At 42.0% G+C, this 12,302-nt stretch overlaps 1 protein-coding gene across 1 annotated transcript in view; it reads right to left on the bottom strand.

The window, feature by feature from the left end:
• Positions 1–12,302, bottom strand: part of vipr1b (vasoactive intestinal peptide receptor 1b) — a 40,993-nt gene that overhangs the window by 7,578 nt on the left and 21,113 nt on the right. The window contains exons 7-9 of the mRNA XM_033986100.2: positions 1,533–1,686; positions 1,330–1,390; positions 1,181–1,253 (exon numbers count right to left, since the gene is read on the bottom strand). Coding sequence (XP_033841991.1) covers positions 1,181–1,253; positions 1,330–1,390; positions 1,533–1,686 — 288 coding nt within the window. The remainder of the gene's footprint in view (positions 1–1,180; positions 1,254–1,329; positions 1,391–1,532; positions 1,687–12,302) is intronic.

Genomic DNA, 12,302 nt, shown 5'->3' on the forward strand with positions numbered 1-12,302 from the left:
CAGCACCTGGAGACAACACGTGACCTGTCAAACTGTCAGACGGGTGAAAATTTTGCCTAAACTTTTCCTGTCTGAAACGGGGACAGTGAGGTCGTCCTAACCTCAGACGACCTGCGCACTGAGACAATGAAGAATTCAAATAAGCCATTCAAAATCAAAGCTGACGCAGTAAACTGATGCAGGCTGATAAGAGAGCTTTCTTACGTACTAACAATTTAAAACCCCTCCTCCGGTGTTCATCATTATTACATTTTATGAGCGCACTTTTGACAAGGCTTTTTGTCCATTTTTCCACTTGGAGGAAGCAACACAAGAGAGTAAGCAAACAAATCAATGCAGCTGCGTATACTATGTGAGGGGAAAAATGTTGTCTACATTCCAGTTTAATCATCTTAATTAATGTATTTACAATTTTCAATTAATTAAAAGTTAATTTGTTTCACCTCCATAATGTTGGTTATTTTTGGGATTGTTAGTTGACACAAACAAATAAGAGAAAGCATTATAACCTTTTGGAATTGATATGGTCCTTAGGCAAGGTACACAAGAGGTCAGGATGATGATAAATTAGGACTGTTGCTATAGTGATCAACAATTTAAAACAAAATATTATATCAATGAATAACAGTCCTCACAATGTTGCATTTAACAAGAAGCTAAATCACATGAGTACCTGAAAGATTTTTTGTGCCAAGAAAATATTTGTATTGGGTCCTGTTGTTGCAACATACAGCCATTGCCTTAGCACAGGTCAACAATGCTGAAATACTTCCACAAGATTTTTTTTTCTTTCTGGCCCAAAGGCTTTATCTGACAAGACAGCTGTTGCATGAAATGGGGAGAGAGAGGGTAGAGACATTCAGCTGAGGCCAGAATGGCGACAGTGTAGAGGTGGTAACAACCACATATGTGTAATGTCTTGGTAAATGGTTGCATTTTTATATAGCTTTTCCACCTTCAAACTTGTGGTTCAGTGGATCTGACCATTCAACCAATGATGTTTATGTCGAAAGCAGGATTCAAACGGCCAACCTTCAGATCAGTGGCCAAACACTGTACCGACTGAGCCACTGTCACCCCTGCCTTAAAACCCTAACCCACTGGCAAGCACCCCACTAGACTTTAACTTTAAAAGAGACAAGACATTTATGGTAGTAGTAAAAATGTTTCTACCACTTACCAAGATTGATGCCAAAATAGGTGTTTTAATGATCCACCAGAACACATCCGTATTTTCAATAATGTCCCAGCACCTGCCAATTACACATGAAAGAATGCACACTGTTAGACAGAACAAGAAAAATGGCACTTGCTGGGTGTTTAACTTACCCCACGTTGTTATAATAGGCTTTAGCAATGCTCCAAGCTGAGATGAAAATAATGGGGCCTCCTACACCAAAGAAAACACACAAATAAAAGTCCTGCTGCGGTGATTACAGAGCAGGGGTCATGACCCCTGTCATCTGCAGCTGACAGCTCCTCATACTGTGAGCCACAGACACATTTAAAGGTACAGAAAGAAAAGTGCTCACCCCAGCCAATCAAGATGTACGCCCAGAAATACTTCCTTTCAGAGAAGAAAGAGACAGCCAGCAATGCGTGAAGGTAAAGGCCCTCCACCAGCAGCCAGAAGAAGCTGGCCATAATGCAGTACTGAAAGAACACCATCACAGCCTTACAGCCCACCTGCCAATGGACACACAGCAAAAATACATGAGCACTTGATGATTTTTTTGATTAGCCTACCAATATAACATTTATGTTATAATTGTCACCCATCAGACTTGACTTTATTGATAAATTCAGAGTTTCAGAATCAACTGACCTAATACTCTCTTGAAATAATACATTTGTAAAACATGGATAGATGTTTGTGCAATCCCTCAGTCGTCCAGGTACACTTACCCAAGCAGCTTCTTCAGTTCTGAACTGCACTAAAGAAGCTGCTTGGATGAGCGGCGAAACATCTTCACTCACATCTGTCCAGTCGATAGAATTAAATTTTTCGTTTGCCATTTTTTTGGACAGAGTGAAATGTTGAACAGAAAGTTAATGAGGCAGAAGAGCAGTAACTAAATTTCTCCCAAAAGACAGAAGAAGCGGAGACGAAACTGCTGAGCTGTGAAGAACAGTGGAAAATGCCTATCTGGTCTCCTCCTGTTCCACCCACCAGCAGCTGCACCAAACACTATTCAAACACAAAAAGCAATACCTGTCCACGTTCACAGAGTTTAAAAACTAAAATAATAAACTAACAAAAGTAAGCATATCAAAATTGTCCTAAAATACAAAATCTGTCTCATTATTTTAAATCACTCATGCTTTATGTACCAAATGCATCAAAGCAAAAGCAGTGAAATGTTCAAATCTTCCAGAGCTAAATTATCTTAAATAGATAACTTTTTTTTTTTTTTCATTTTCTTTTTGCTTGCACAAACCCATCATCCTAAATGCCCCTGGCCCATCCAATATATTTTTAAAGCTTTTCCCAGAAAATTAAAGAAATACAATGGACCTAAAACATCAACATTCACCCTAGAACAACTCCTAACGCTCAGATAATCGGAAAGACACCACAATCGGAACTATAAAACATTGAAAATACCCCGCCTTTTCCCTGAACCTTCTCTGCTAAGAATGATAAATGGGTGTGGAAAAACGGCATGAAAAATAAACTCCATTGTGTGGCCTGAGTCTGTGCATAGACTGTAGATGCCATTAATCACGATTCTGAGCTGAGGACACACACGTCAAACAACCTCTCACTCACAGTCTTACCACTTCACAAAACAGGACCACTTTATACATCACTTGGACATGGTAAATAGTGCATGAAAAAGTCAACACTGTGATGAGTTTATATATTAGATAAATGGCTAATCAAATTTACACACAGGGGCGATTAGGGAATGAGCGGGCCAAACACATTCCTTGGTGAGCGGGTAGCATATAAAGTTTCAGACATGGGTGCACGGCAGCTGCCAGCTAGTAGAGCTGACAGGGATTTGGGGGCTTATTTAAACTAATTCCCACTTGGCAATGCTAAGGGCGAGAAAATGCACACGGATATGTAGCCTGAACCGCACACCTCATTGTAATATGTGCAAATCAGGACAAATTACCTACTGGAGCTCCATTTTCTCCCTGTCCTCAGTGTCATGTGGATGAATGATAAGATATTTGGCTGCTGAAAAAAGTGATGCCATCCCCACAGTAATGCTTGCCGAGGTACCTTAAATCATGCATTTGTGAATAGCTATCCAGCGGCGATAATATCCTGCATTAATCTAATGGGGGCACTGTAGACGAGGGCTAATGAAGCAGGCATCCAAAACTCCTACACACAAAACGGGAGAGGGGTCAAGACGAGCAGCATGCCACCAAACCTGCCACTATTCTGTTTATTTCAGTGGTAGCATGGCAGCAGCTGGCTCCTGTCAATGCAACACTTCCATTAACATCCCAAGGCCAGGACTGCTGCTGATAAATACACTGTGGGGAGATAGCATAAACTTTAGATCTGAGTTAAGTCCAGCCCTGAGCCACGTATCAGCAGAATGCGAGGGAGGCTATTGGCAAGAAATCTGCAAGCATTGTGGCTATTAAAACAAACTTCTCCTGTTATATTTCCAATTTCAGTTCATATGTGTTTGTAAAAGCATATTTCTGGGAGTATTTAAACTAACAATGTTTGAATCTAGTTTGGTGTATTTCATATGGGTTGTCTTGACAAAGAAATAAAAAAATCGAGAACAATAAAGGCATTTAAGAAATACTTAATAATACTTAATCATACTTAATAATACGTAATGGGCTGGTTTTTATACCAGCTCATTAAGTCAATATGAAAAAAGAAAACTAAGTTGTATCTGTTTGTAATGGGTTCATTTTTGGCCCTCGCCACTCACGAAGTGATGGCGAGGGGCATTGTTCTTCCTGGGTTTCTTCTTCTTATTATTATTATTTTTTTTCCCCCCCTGGGATCGCAATTTTCACCCCCTGAACGTCAACGAAAAGTCTCACATGGGGGTATCAAATCGACCGGCTTGGCAAAAAATTCAAGAAAATATGCATCACGAAAATGACCCACACACACTGGCTCGACAGCGCCACCTAGAAAATTCAAAATTTTAAAATGAATTGGGAGCCGACACGCATTTTTCGCCCTAGCTTGACGAAATTCACACCAGTGATAGAGCTCATGGAGACAAGCAAAAAAGCCAATCATAGTGCGGCCCTAGGACGGACAGGAAGTCGGCTATATTGAATCGAAAATTCGCCAAATTTTTCGTTGCGTGTTTTCAAAATGCTACTAGTCTCAGGTTTTTGGTCCAAATGAGCTCAGATTTCACATGCCACATCCAGACACATGGGTTTTCAAAAGTTATCCACGTTTTCTCCAAATTCCACACGGTTCGCCCGTACGCCGCCACCGAAATATGCCTTCGTTTCCTGTTTTTTCGATGTCCTCTCACGACCACAGGCATTGCCCTACAGAGCTCACATTCACATCACATATGCGAGATTGGGGCATGAGTGGAATGCATTATTAATTTTAATCAAAATGAACACTATAGCGCCCCCTACCATAGGGGTGAAACAAAAACATTATCGGATTCCTACGAAATTCGGGAAATAAATTGGGGGCATGACGTGGACCAAAAAATAATATTACGGGCATAGGTCATTTTTCACACTTGGCCACCAGGGGCGCAAAGACTCCAAAAAAAATAATTTAAAAATGCCTGACACGCACATGCATTGGTCTACACAGCTCAAATTCACATCACACGTGTGATATGAGGGTATTAATAAAATGGATTATTAATTGTAATAAAAATGAACACTATAGCGCCCCCTACCATAGGGGTGAAACGCCAACATTATCGGATTCCTACGAAATTCGGGGAATAAATCAGTGGCATCACAAGAAACAAAAAATTACATTATGGCCATGACTCATTTTCCACGGTTGGCCACCAGGGGCGCAAATACTAAAAAAAAAATCATAAAAAAATTTCTGACACGCACATGCATTGGTCTACACAGCTCAAATTCACATCACACGTGTGATGTGAGGGTATTAATAAAATTGATTATTAATTGTAATAAAAATGAACACTATAGCGCCCCCTACCATAGGGGTGAAACGCCAACATTATCGGATTCCTACGAAATTCGGGGAATAAATCAATGGCATCAGAAGAAACAAAAAAATACATTATGGCCATGAGTCATTTTCCACGGTTGGCCACCAGGGGCGCAAATACTAAAAAAAAATCATTAAAAAATTTCTTACACGCACATACATGGTTCTAGACAGCTGATATTCTCATCACACATGTGATATCAGGGTATTAATAGAATGCATTATTAATTGTTATGTAAATGAACACTATAGCGCCCCCTACAGTATTGGTAAAATACACAACTTTGTCCGATTGGCATGAAACTTGGGGAGATAATTGGGGGCATTAAAAGGGTCAAAAAAGTCCATTACACCATACCTGTATTATGTACACAGTTGCCGGTGCAAAGCCACAGACCCCTCTCATATAGAGTCAGGGCCACACAGCTCAGGGCCACACTGCATATTAACATTGTTCTTCGTTTTTCTGCCAAAACAATCGCATTTTTCACCCCTTGAACATTCACGAAAAGTCTCACATGGGGGTATAGAATCGACCGGCTCTGCGAAAAATTTAATAAAATTGGTGTCGGCAAAATGTCCCATGCCCCCTGACTCGACGGCGCCACCTAAAATTTCACCCCTATGGGAGAGGAGCCTGGTTTATTTTGGAAAACACACACAAAAATCAGAACAGTGATAGAGAATGGGGGGACAAGCATAAATATGAATTGAAGCACTGCTCTATGACAGACAGGAAGTCGGCTATATTGAATAGAAAATTCGCCAAATTTTTCGCTGCGTGTTTTCAAAACGCTACTAGTCTCAGGTTTTTGGTCCAAATGAGCTCAGATTTCACATGCCACATCCAGACACATGGGTTTTCAGAAGTTATCCACGTTTTCTCCAAATTCCACACGGTTCGCCCGTACGCCCCCACCGAAATACGCCTTCGTTTCCTGTTTTTTCGATGTCCTCTCACGACCACAGGCGTTGCCCTACAGAGCTCACATTCACATCACATATGCGAGATTGGGGCATAAATGGAATGCAATATTAATTTTAATCAAAATGAACACTATAGCGCCCCCTACAGTATTGGTAAAATACACAACTTTGTCCGATTGGCATGAAACTTGGGGAGATAATTGTGGGCATTAAAAGGGTCAAAAAAGTCCATTACACCATACCTGTATTATGTACACGGTTGCCGGTGCAAAGCCACAGACCCCTCTCATATAGAGTCAGGGCCACACAGCTCAGGGCCACACTGCATATTAACATTGTTCTTCGTTTTTCCGCCAAAACAATCGCATTTTTCACCCCCTGAACATTCACAAAAAGTCTCACATGGGGGTATAGGATCAACCGGCTTGGTGAAAAATTTCATAAAATTGGTGTCGGGAAAATGTCCCATGCCCCCTGACTCGACGGCGCCACCTAAAAATTCACCCCTATGGGAGAGGAGCCTGGTTTATTTTGGAAAACACACACAAAAATCAGAACAGTGATAGAGAATGGGAGGACAAGCATAAATATGAATTGAAGCACTGCTCTATGACAGACAGGAAGTCGGCCATTTTGGATAAAAAATTCGCCACTTCATTCGCAGCGTGTTTTCAAAACGCTACTAGTCTCAGGTTTTTGGTCCAAATGAGCTCAGATTTCACATGCCACATCCAGACACATGGGTTTTCAGAACTTATCCACGTTTTCTCCGAATTCCACACGGTTCGCCCGTACGCTGCCACCGAAATACGCCTTCGTTTCCTGTTTTTTCTATGTCCTCTCACGACCACAGGCACTGCCCTACAGAGCTCACATTCACATCACATATGTGTGATTGGGGCATGAATGGAATGCAATAATAAAATGAACACTATAGCGCCCCCTGCCATAGGGGTGAATCGCCAACATTATCCAATTCCTATGGAATTTGGAGAATGAATTCATAGTCTCAGAAGAAACAAAAAATTACATTATGGCCATGGGTTATTTTCCACTGTTGGCCACCAGGGGCGCAATGAATTGAAAAGAAATTGGCACTTGGCACTTTGACTTGCATGTCTATGAATTATATCTACTCCTAGGTTTTTCATCCGAATTACATCAAACTCCACATACAGCGTGTACATATGTCGATTGTCAATAATCATCCATGTTTTGGGGATATTCTTTATGGTTCATGAGTAGGATTCCCTCAAAATATGACTTCATAATTGGATTTAAATTCCTACATGACTTTTCCTTAAGTGCAAATGAAACCTATCTAGTCCTAGGTTTTTCATCCAAATTTCCTCAAACTCCACATACAGCATGTACACATGATTATTGTCAATAATCATCCACGTTTTGGGGATATTCTTTCTGGTTTATGCACACCACACTGTCAAAATATGACTGCTTTCCTGCATATTTGATTCCTTCTCACAGACACATGGATCAGCCTAAAAAGCTCTAATCACTGATGCGGATTAAAACTGTGAATAGAGAACCATAATAAACATGTGGCCAGTGACCTCCATAGCGCCCCCTACAGTATTGGTAAAAAACACAACTTTGTCCGATTGGCATGAAAGTTGGTGAGATCATTGTGGACCTCAAAAGAGGCAAAAAAGTCCATTCCACTATACCTGTATTGTGCACGAGGTTGCCGGTTCAACGGCGTGTACCTCCATTATAATGTGTGGGTCACACATATTTATATAGAAACTGTGTGAAGGGGGGCGGATTGCGGCCGTGGGGTGGCGGGGGAAATGGTGCGTGGGGGGGCGGTGGCCGGCCCCGGGCGGTCGCGTGGGGAGGCGGTCGTGCAGGGAGGCGGTCGTGCGGGGAGGCGGTCGTGCGGGGAGGCGGTCGCGCGGGGGGCGAGGGCCATCATCGCCGCTTGCGGCTTTAATTATTTTTTTTCTCCCCCTGGGATCGCAATTTTCACCCCCTGAACGTCAACGAAAAGTCTCACATGGGGGTATCAAATCGACCGGCTTGGCAAAAAATTCAAGAAAATATGCATCACGAAAATGACCCACACACACTGGCTCGACAGCGCCACCTAGAAAATTCAAAATTTTAAAATGAATTGGGAGCCGACACGCATTTTTCACCCTAGCTCGACGAAATTCACACCAGTGATAGAGCTCATGGAGACAAGCAAAAAAGCCAATCATAGTGCGGCCCTAGGACGGACAGGAAGTCGGCTATATTGAATCGAAAATTCGCCAAATTTTTCGTTGTGTATTTTCAAAACCCTACTAGTCTCAGGTTTTTGGTCCAAATGAGCTCAGATTTCACATGCCACATCCAGACACATGGGTTTTCAAAAGTTATCCACGTTTTCTCCGAATTCCACACGGTTCGCCCGTACGCCGCCACCGAAATACGCCTTCGTTTCCTGTTTTTTCGATGTCCTCTCACGACCACAGGCATTGCCCTACAGAGCTCACATTCACATCACATATGCGAGATTGGGGCCTGAATGGAATGCAATATTAATTTTAATCAAAATGAACACTATAGCGCCCCCTACCATAGGGGTGAAACGCAAACATTATCGGATTCCTACGAAATTCGGGGAATAAATTGGGGGCATGACGTGGACCAAAAAATAATATTACAGGCATAGGTAATTTTTCACACTTGGCCACCAGGGGCGCAAAGACTCCAAAAAAAATCATTTAAAAATGTCTCACACGCACATGCATTGGTCTACACAGCTCAAATTCACATCACACGTGTGATATGAGGGTATTAATAAAATGGATTATTAATTGTAATAAAAATGAACACTATAGCGCCCCCTATCATAGGGGTGAAACGCCAATATTATCGGATTCCTATGAAATTCGGGGACTAAATCAGAGGCATCAGAAGAAACAAAAAATTACATTATGGCCATGAGTCATTTTCCACGGTTGGCCACCAGGGGCGCAAATACTAAAAAAAAAATCATAAAAAAATTTCTGACACGCACATGCATTGGTCTACACAGCTCAAATTCACATCACACGTGTGATGTGAGGGTATTAATAGAATGCACTATTAATTGTTATCTAAATGAACACTATAGCGCCCCCTACAGTATTGGTAAAATACTCAACTTTGTCCGATTGGCATGAAACTTGGGGAGATAATTGGGGGCATTAAAAGGGTCAAAAAAGTCCATTACACCATACCTGTATTATGTACGTGGTTGCTGGTGCAAAGCCACAGACCCCTCTCATATAGAGTCAGGGCCACACAGCTCAGGGCCACACTGCATATTAACATTGTTCTTCGTTTTTCCGCCAAAACAATCGCATTTTTCACCCCCTGAACAGTCACGAAAAGTCTCACATGGGGGTATAGAATCGACCGGCTCGGCGAAAAATTTCATAAAATTGGTATCGGCAAAATGTCCCATGCCCCCTGACTCGATGGCGCCACCTAAAATTTCACCCCTATGGGAGAGGAGTCTGGTTTATTTTGGAAAACACACACAAAAATCAGAACAGTGATAGAGAATGGGGGGACAAGCATAAATATGAATTGAAGTACTGCTCTATGACAGACAGGAAGTCGGCCATTTTGGATCAAAAATTCGCCGCTTCATTCGGAGCGTGTTTTCAAAATGCTACTAGTCTCAGGTTTTTGGTCCAAATGAGCTCAGATTTCACATGCCACATCCAGACACATGGGTTTTCAAAAGTTATCCACGTTTTCTCCGAATTCCACACGGTTCGCCCGTACACCGCCACCGAAATACGCCTTTGTTTCCTGTTTTTTCGATGTCCTCTCACCACCACAGGCGTTGCCCTACAGAGCTCACATTCACATCACATATGCGAGATTGGGGCATGAATGGAATGCAATATTAATTTTAATCAAAATGAACACTATAGCGCCCCCTACCATAGGGGTGAAACGCAAACATTATCGGATTCCTACGAAATTCGGGGAATAAATTGGGGGCATGATGTGGACCAAAAAATAATATTACGGACATAGGTCATTTTTCACACTTGGCCACCAGGGGCGCAAAGACTCCAAATAAAAACATTTTAAAATGTCTGACACGCACATGCATTGGTCTACACAGCTCAAATTCACATCACACATGTGATATGAGGGTATTAATAAAATGGATTATTAATTGTAATAAAAATGAACACTATAGCGCCCCCTACCATAGGGGTGAAACTCCAACATTATCGGATTCCTACGAAATTCGGGTAATAAATCGGAGTCGTCAGATGAAACAAAAAATTACATTATGGCTATGAGTAATTTTCCACGGTTAGCCACCAGGGGCGCAAATACTAAAAAAAAATCATAAACAAATTTCTGACACGCACATGCATTGGTCTACACAGCTCAAATTCACATCACACGTGTGATGTGAGGGTATTAATAGAATGCACTATTAATTGTTATGTAAATTAACACTATAGCGCCCCCTACAGTATTGGTAAAATACACAACTTTGTCCGATTGGCATGAAACTTGGGGAGATAATTGGGGGCATTAAAAGGGTCAAAAAAGTCCATTACACCATACCTGTATTATGTACGTGGTTGCTGGTGCAAAGCCACAGACCCCTCTCATATAGAGTCAGGGCCACACAGCTCAGGACCACACTGCATATTAACATTGTTCTTCATTTTTCCGCCAAAACAATCGCATTTTTCACCCCCTGAACAGTCACGAAAAGTCTCACATGGGGGTATAGAATCGACCGGCTCGGCGAAAAATTTCATAAAATTGGTATCGGCAAAATGTCCCATGCCCCCTGACTCGATGGCGCCACCTAAAATTTCACCCGTATGGGAGAGGAGCCTGTTTAATTTTGGAATACATGCACAAAATTTGCAACAGTGATAGAGCACCATGAGACTAGCATATAAATGAATTGAAGCACTGCTCTATGACGAACAGGAAATCGGCCATTTTGGATCAAAAATTCGCCGCTTCATTCGCAGCGTGTTTTCAAAACGCTACTAGTCTCAGGTTTTTAGTCCAAATGAGCTCAGATTTCATATGCCACATCCAGACACATGGGTTTTCAGAAGTTATCCACGTTTTCTCCGAATTCCACACGGTTCGCCCGTACGCCGCCACCGAAATATGCCTTCGTTTCCTGTTTTTTCGATGTCCTCTCACGACCACAGGCATTGCCCTACAGAGCTCACATTCACATCACATATGCGAGATTGGGCCTTGAATGGAATGCAATAATAATTTTAATCAAAATGAACACTATAGCGCCCCCTACCATAGAGGTGAAATGCCAACATTATCCAATTCCTATGAAATTTGGGGAATCAATTCATGGTCTCAGAAGAAACAAAAAATTACATTATGGCCATGGGTTATTTTTCACTGTTGGCCACCAGGGGCGCAATGAATTGAAAAGAAATTGGCACTTGGCACTTTGACTTGCATGTCTATGAATCATATCTACTCCTAGGTTTTTCATCCAAATTACATCAAACTCCACATACAGCATGTACATATGTCGATTGTCAATAATCATCCAAGTTTTGGGGATATTCTTTATGCTTCATGAGTAGGATGACCTCAAAATATGACTTCGTCATTGGATTTAAATTCCTACACGACTTTTCCTTAAGTGCAAATGAAACCTGTCTAGTCCTAGGTTTTTCATCCAAATTTCCTCAAACTCCACATACAGCATGTACACATGATTATTGTCAATAATCATCCATGATTTGGGGATATTCTTTCTGGTTTATGCACAGCACACTGTCAAAATATGACTGCTTTCCTGCATATTTGATTCCCTCTCACAGACACGTGGATCAGACTAAAAAGCTCAAATTCTAATCACTGATGCGGATTAAAACTGTGAATAGAGAACCATTATAAACATGTGGCCAGTGACCTCCATAGCACCACCCTACTGTACAGGTAAAAAACTCAACTTTGTCCGATTGGCATGAAAGTTGGTGATATCATTGTGGACCTCAAAAGAGGCAAAAAAGTCCATTACACCATACCTGTATTATGTACGCGGTTGCCGGTTCAATGCCTTGCACAGCCATTGTAATGTGTTGGTCACACATATTTATATAGAAACTGTGTGAAGGGGGGTGGATTGCGGCCGTGGGGTGGCCGGGCGGGGAAAATGGTGTGTGGGGGCAGTGGCCGGCCCCGGGCGGTCGCATGGGGGGGCGGTCGC

This window comes from Periophthalmus magnuspinnatus, chromosome 20, assembly GCF_009829125.3.
Source record: "Periophthalmus magnuspinnatus isolate fPerMag1 chromosome 20, fPerMag1.2.pri, whole genome shotgun sequence".
NCBI lineage: Eukaryota > Metazoa > Chordata > Actinopteri > Gobiiformes > Gobiidae > Periophthalmus > Periophthalmus magnuspinnatus.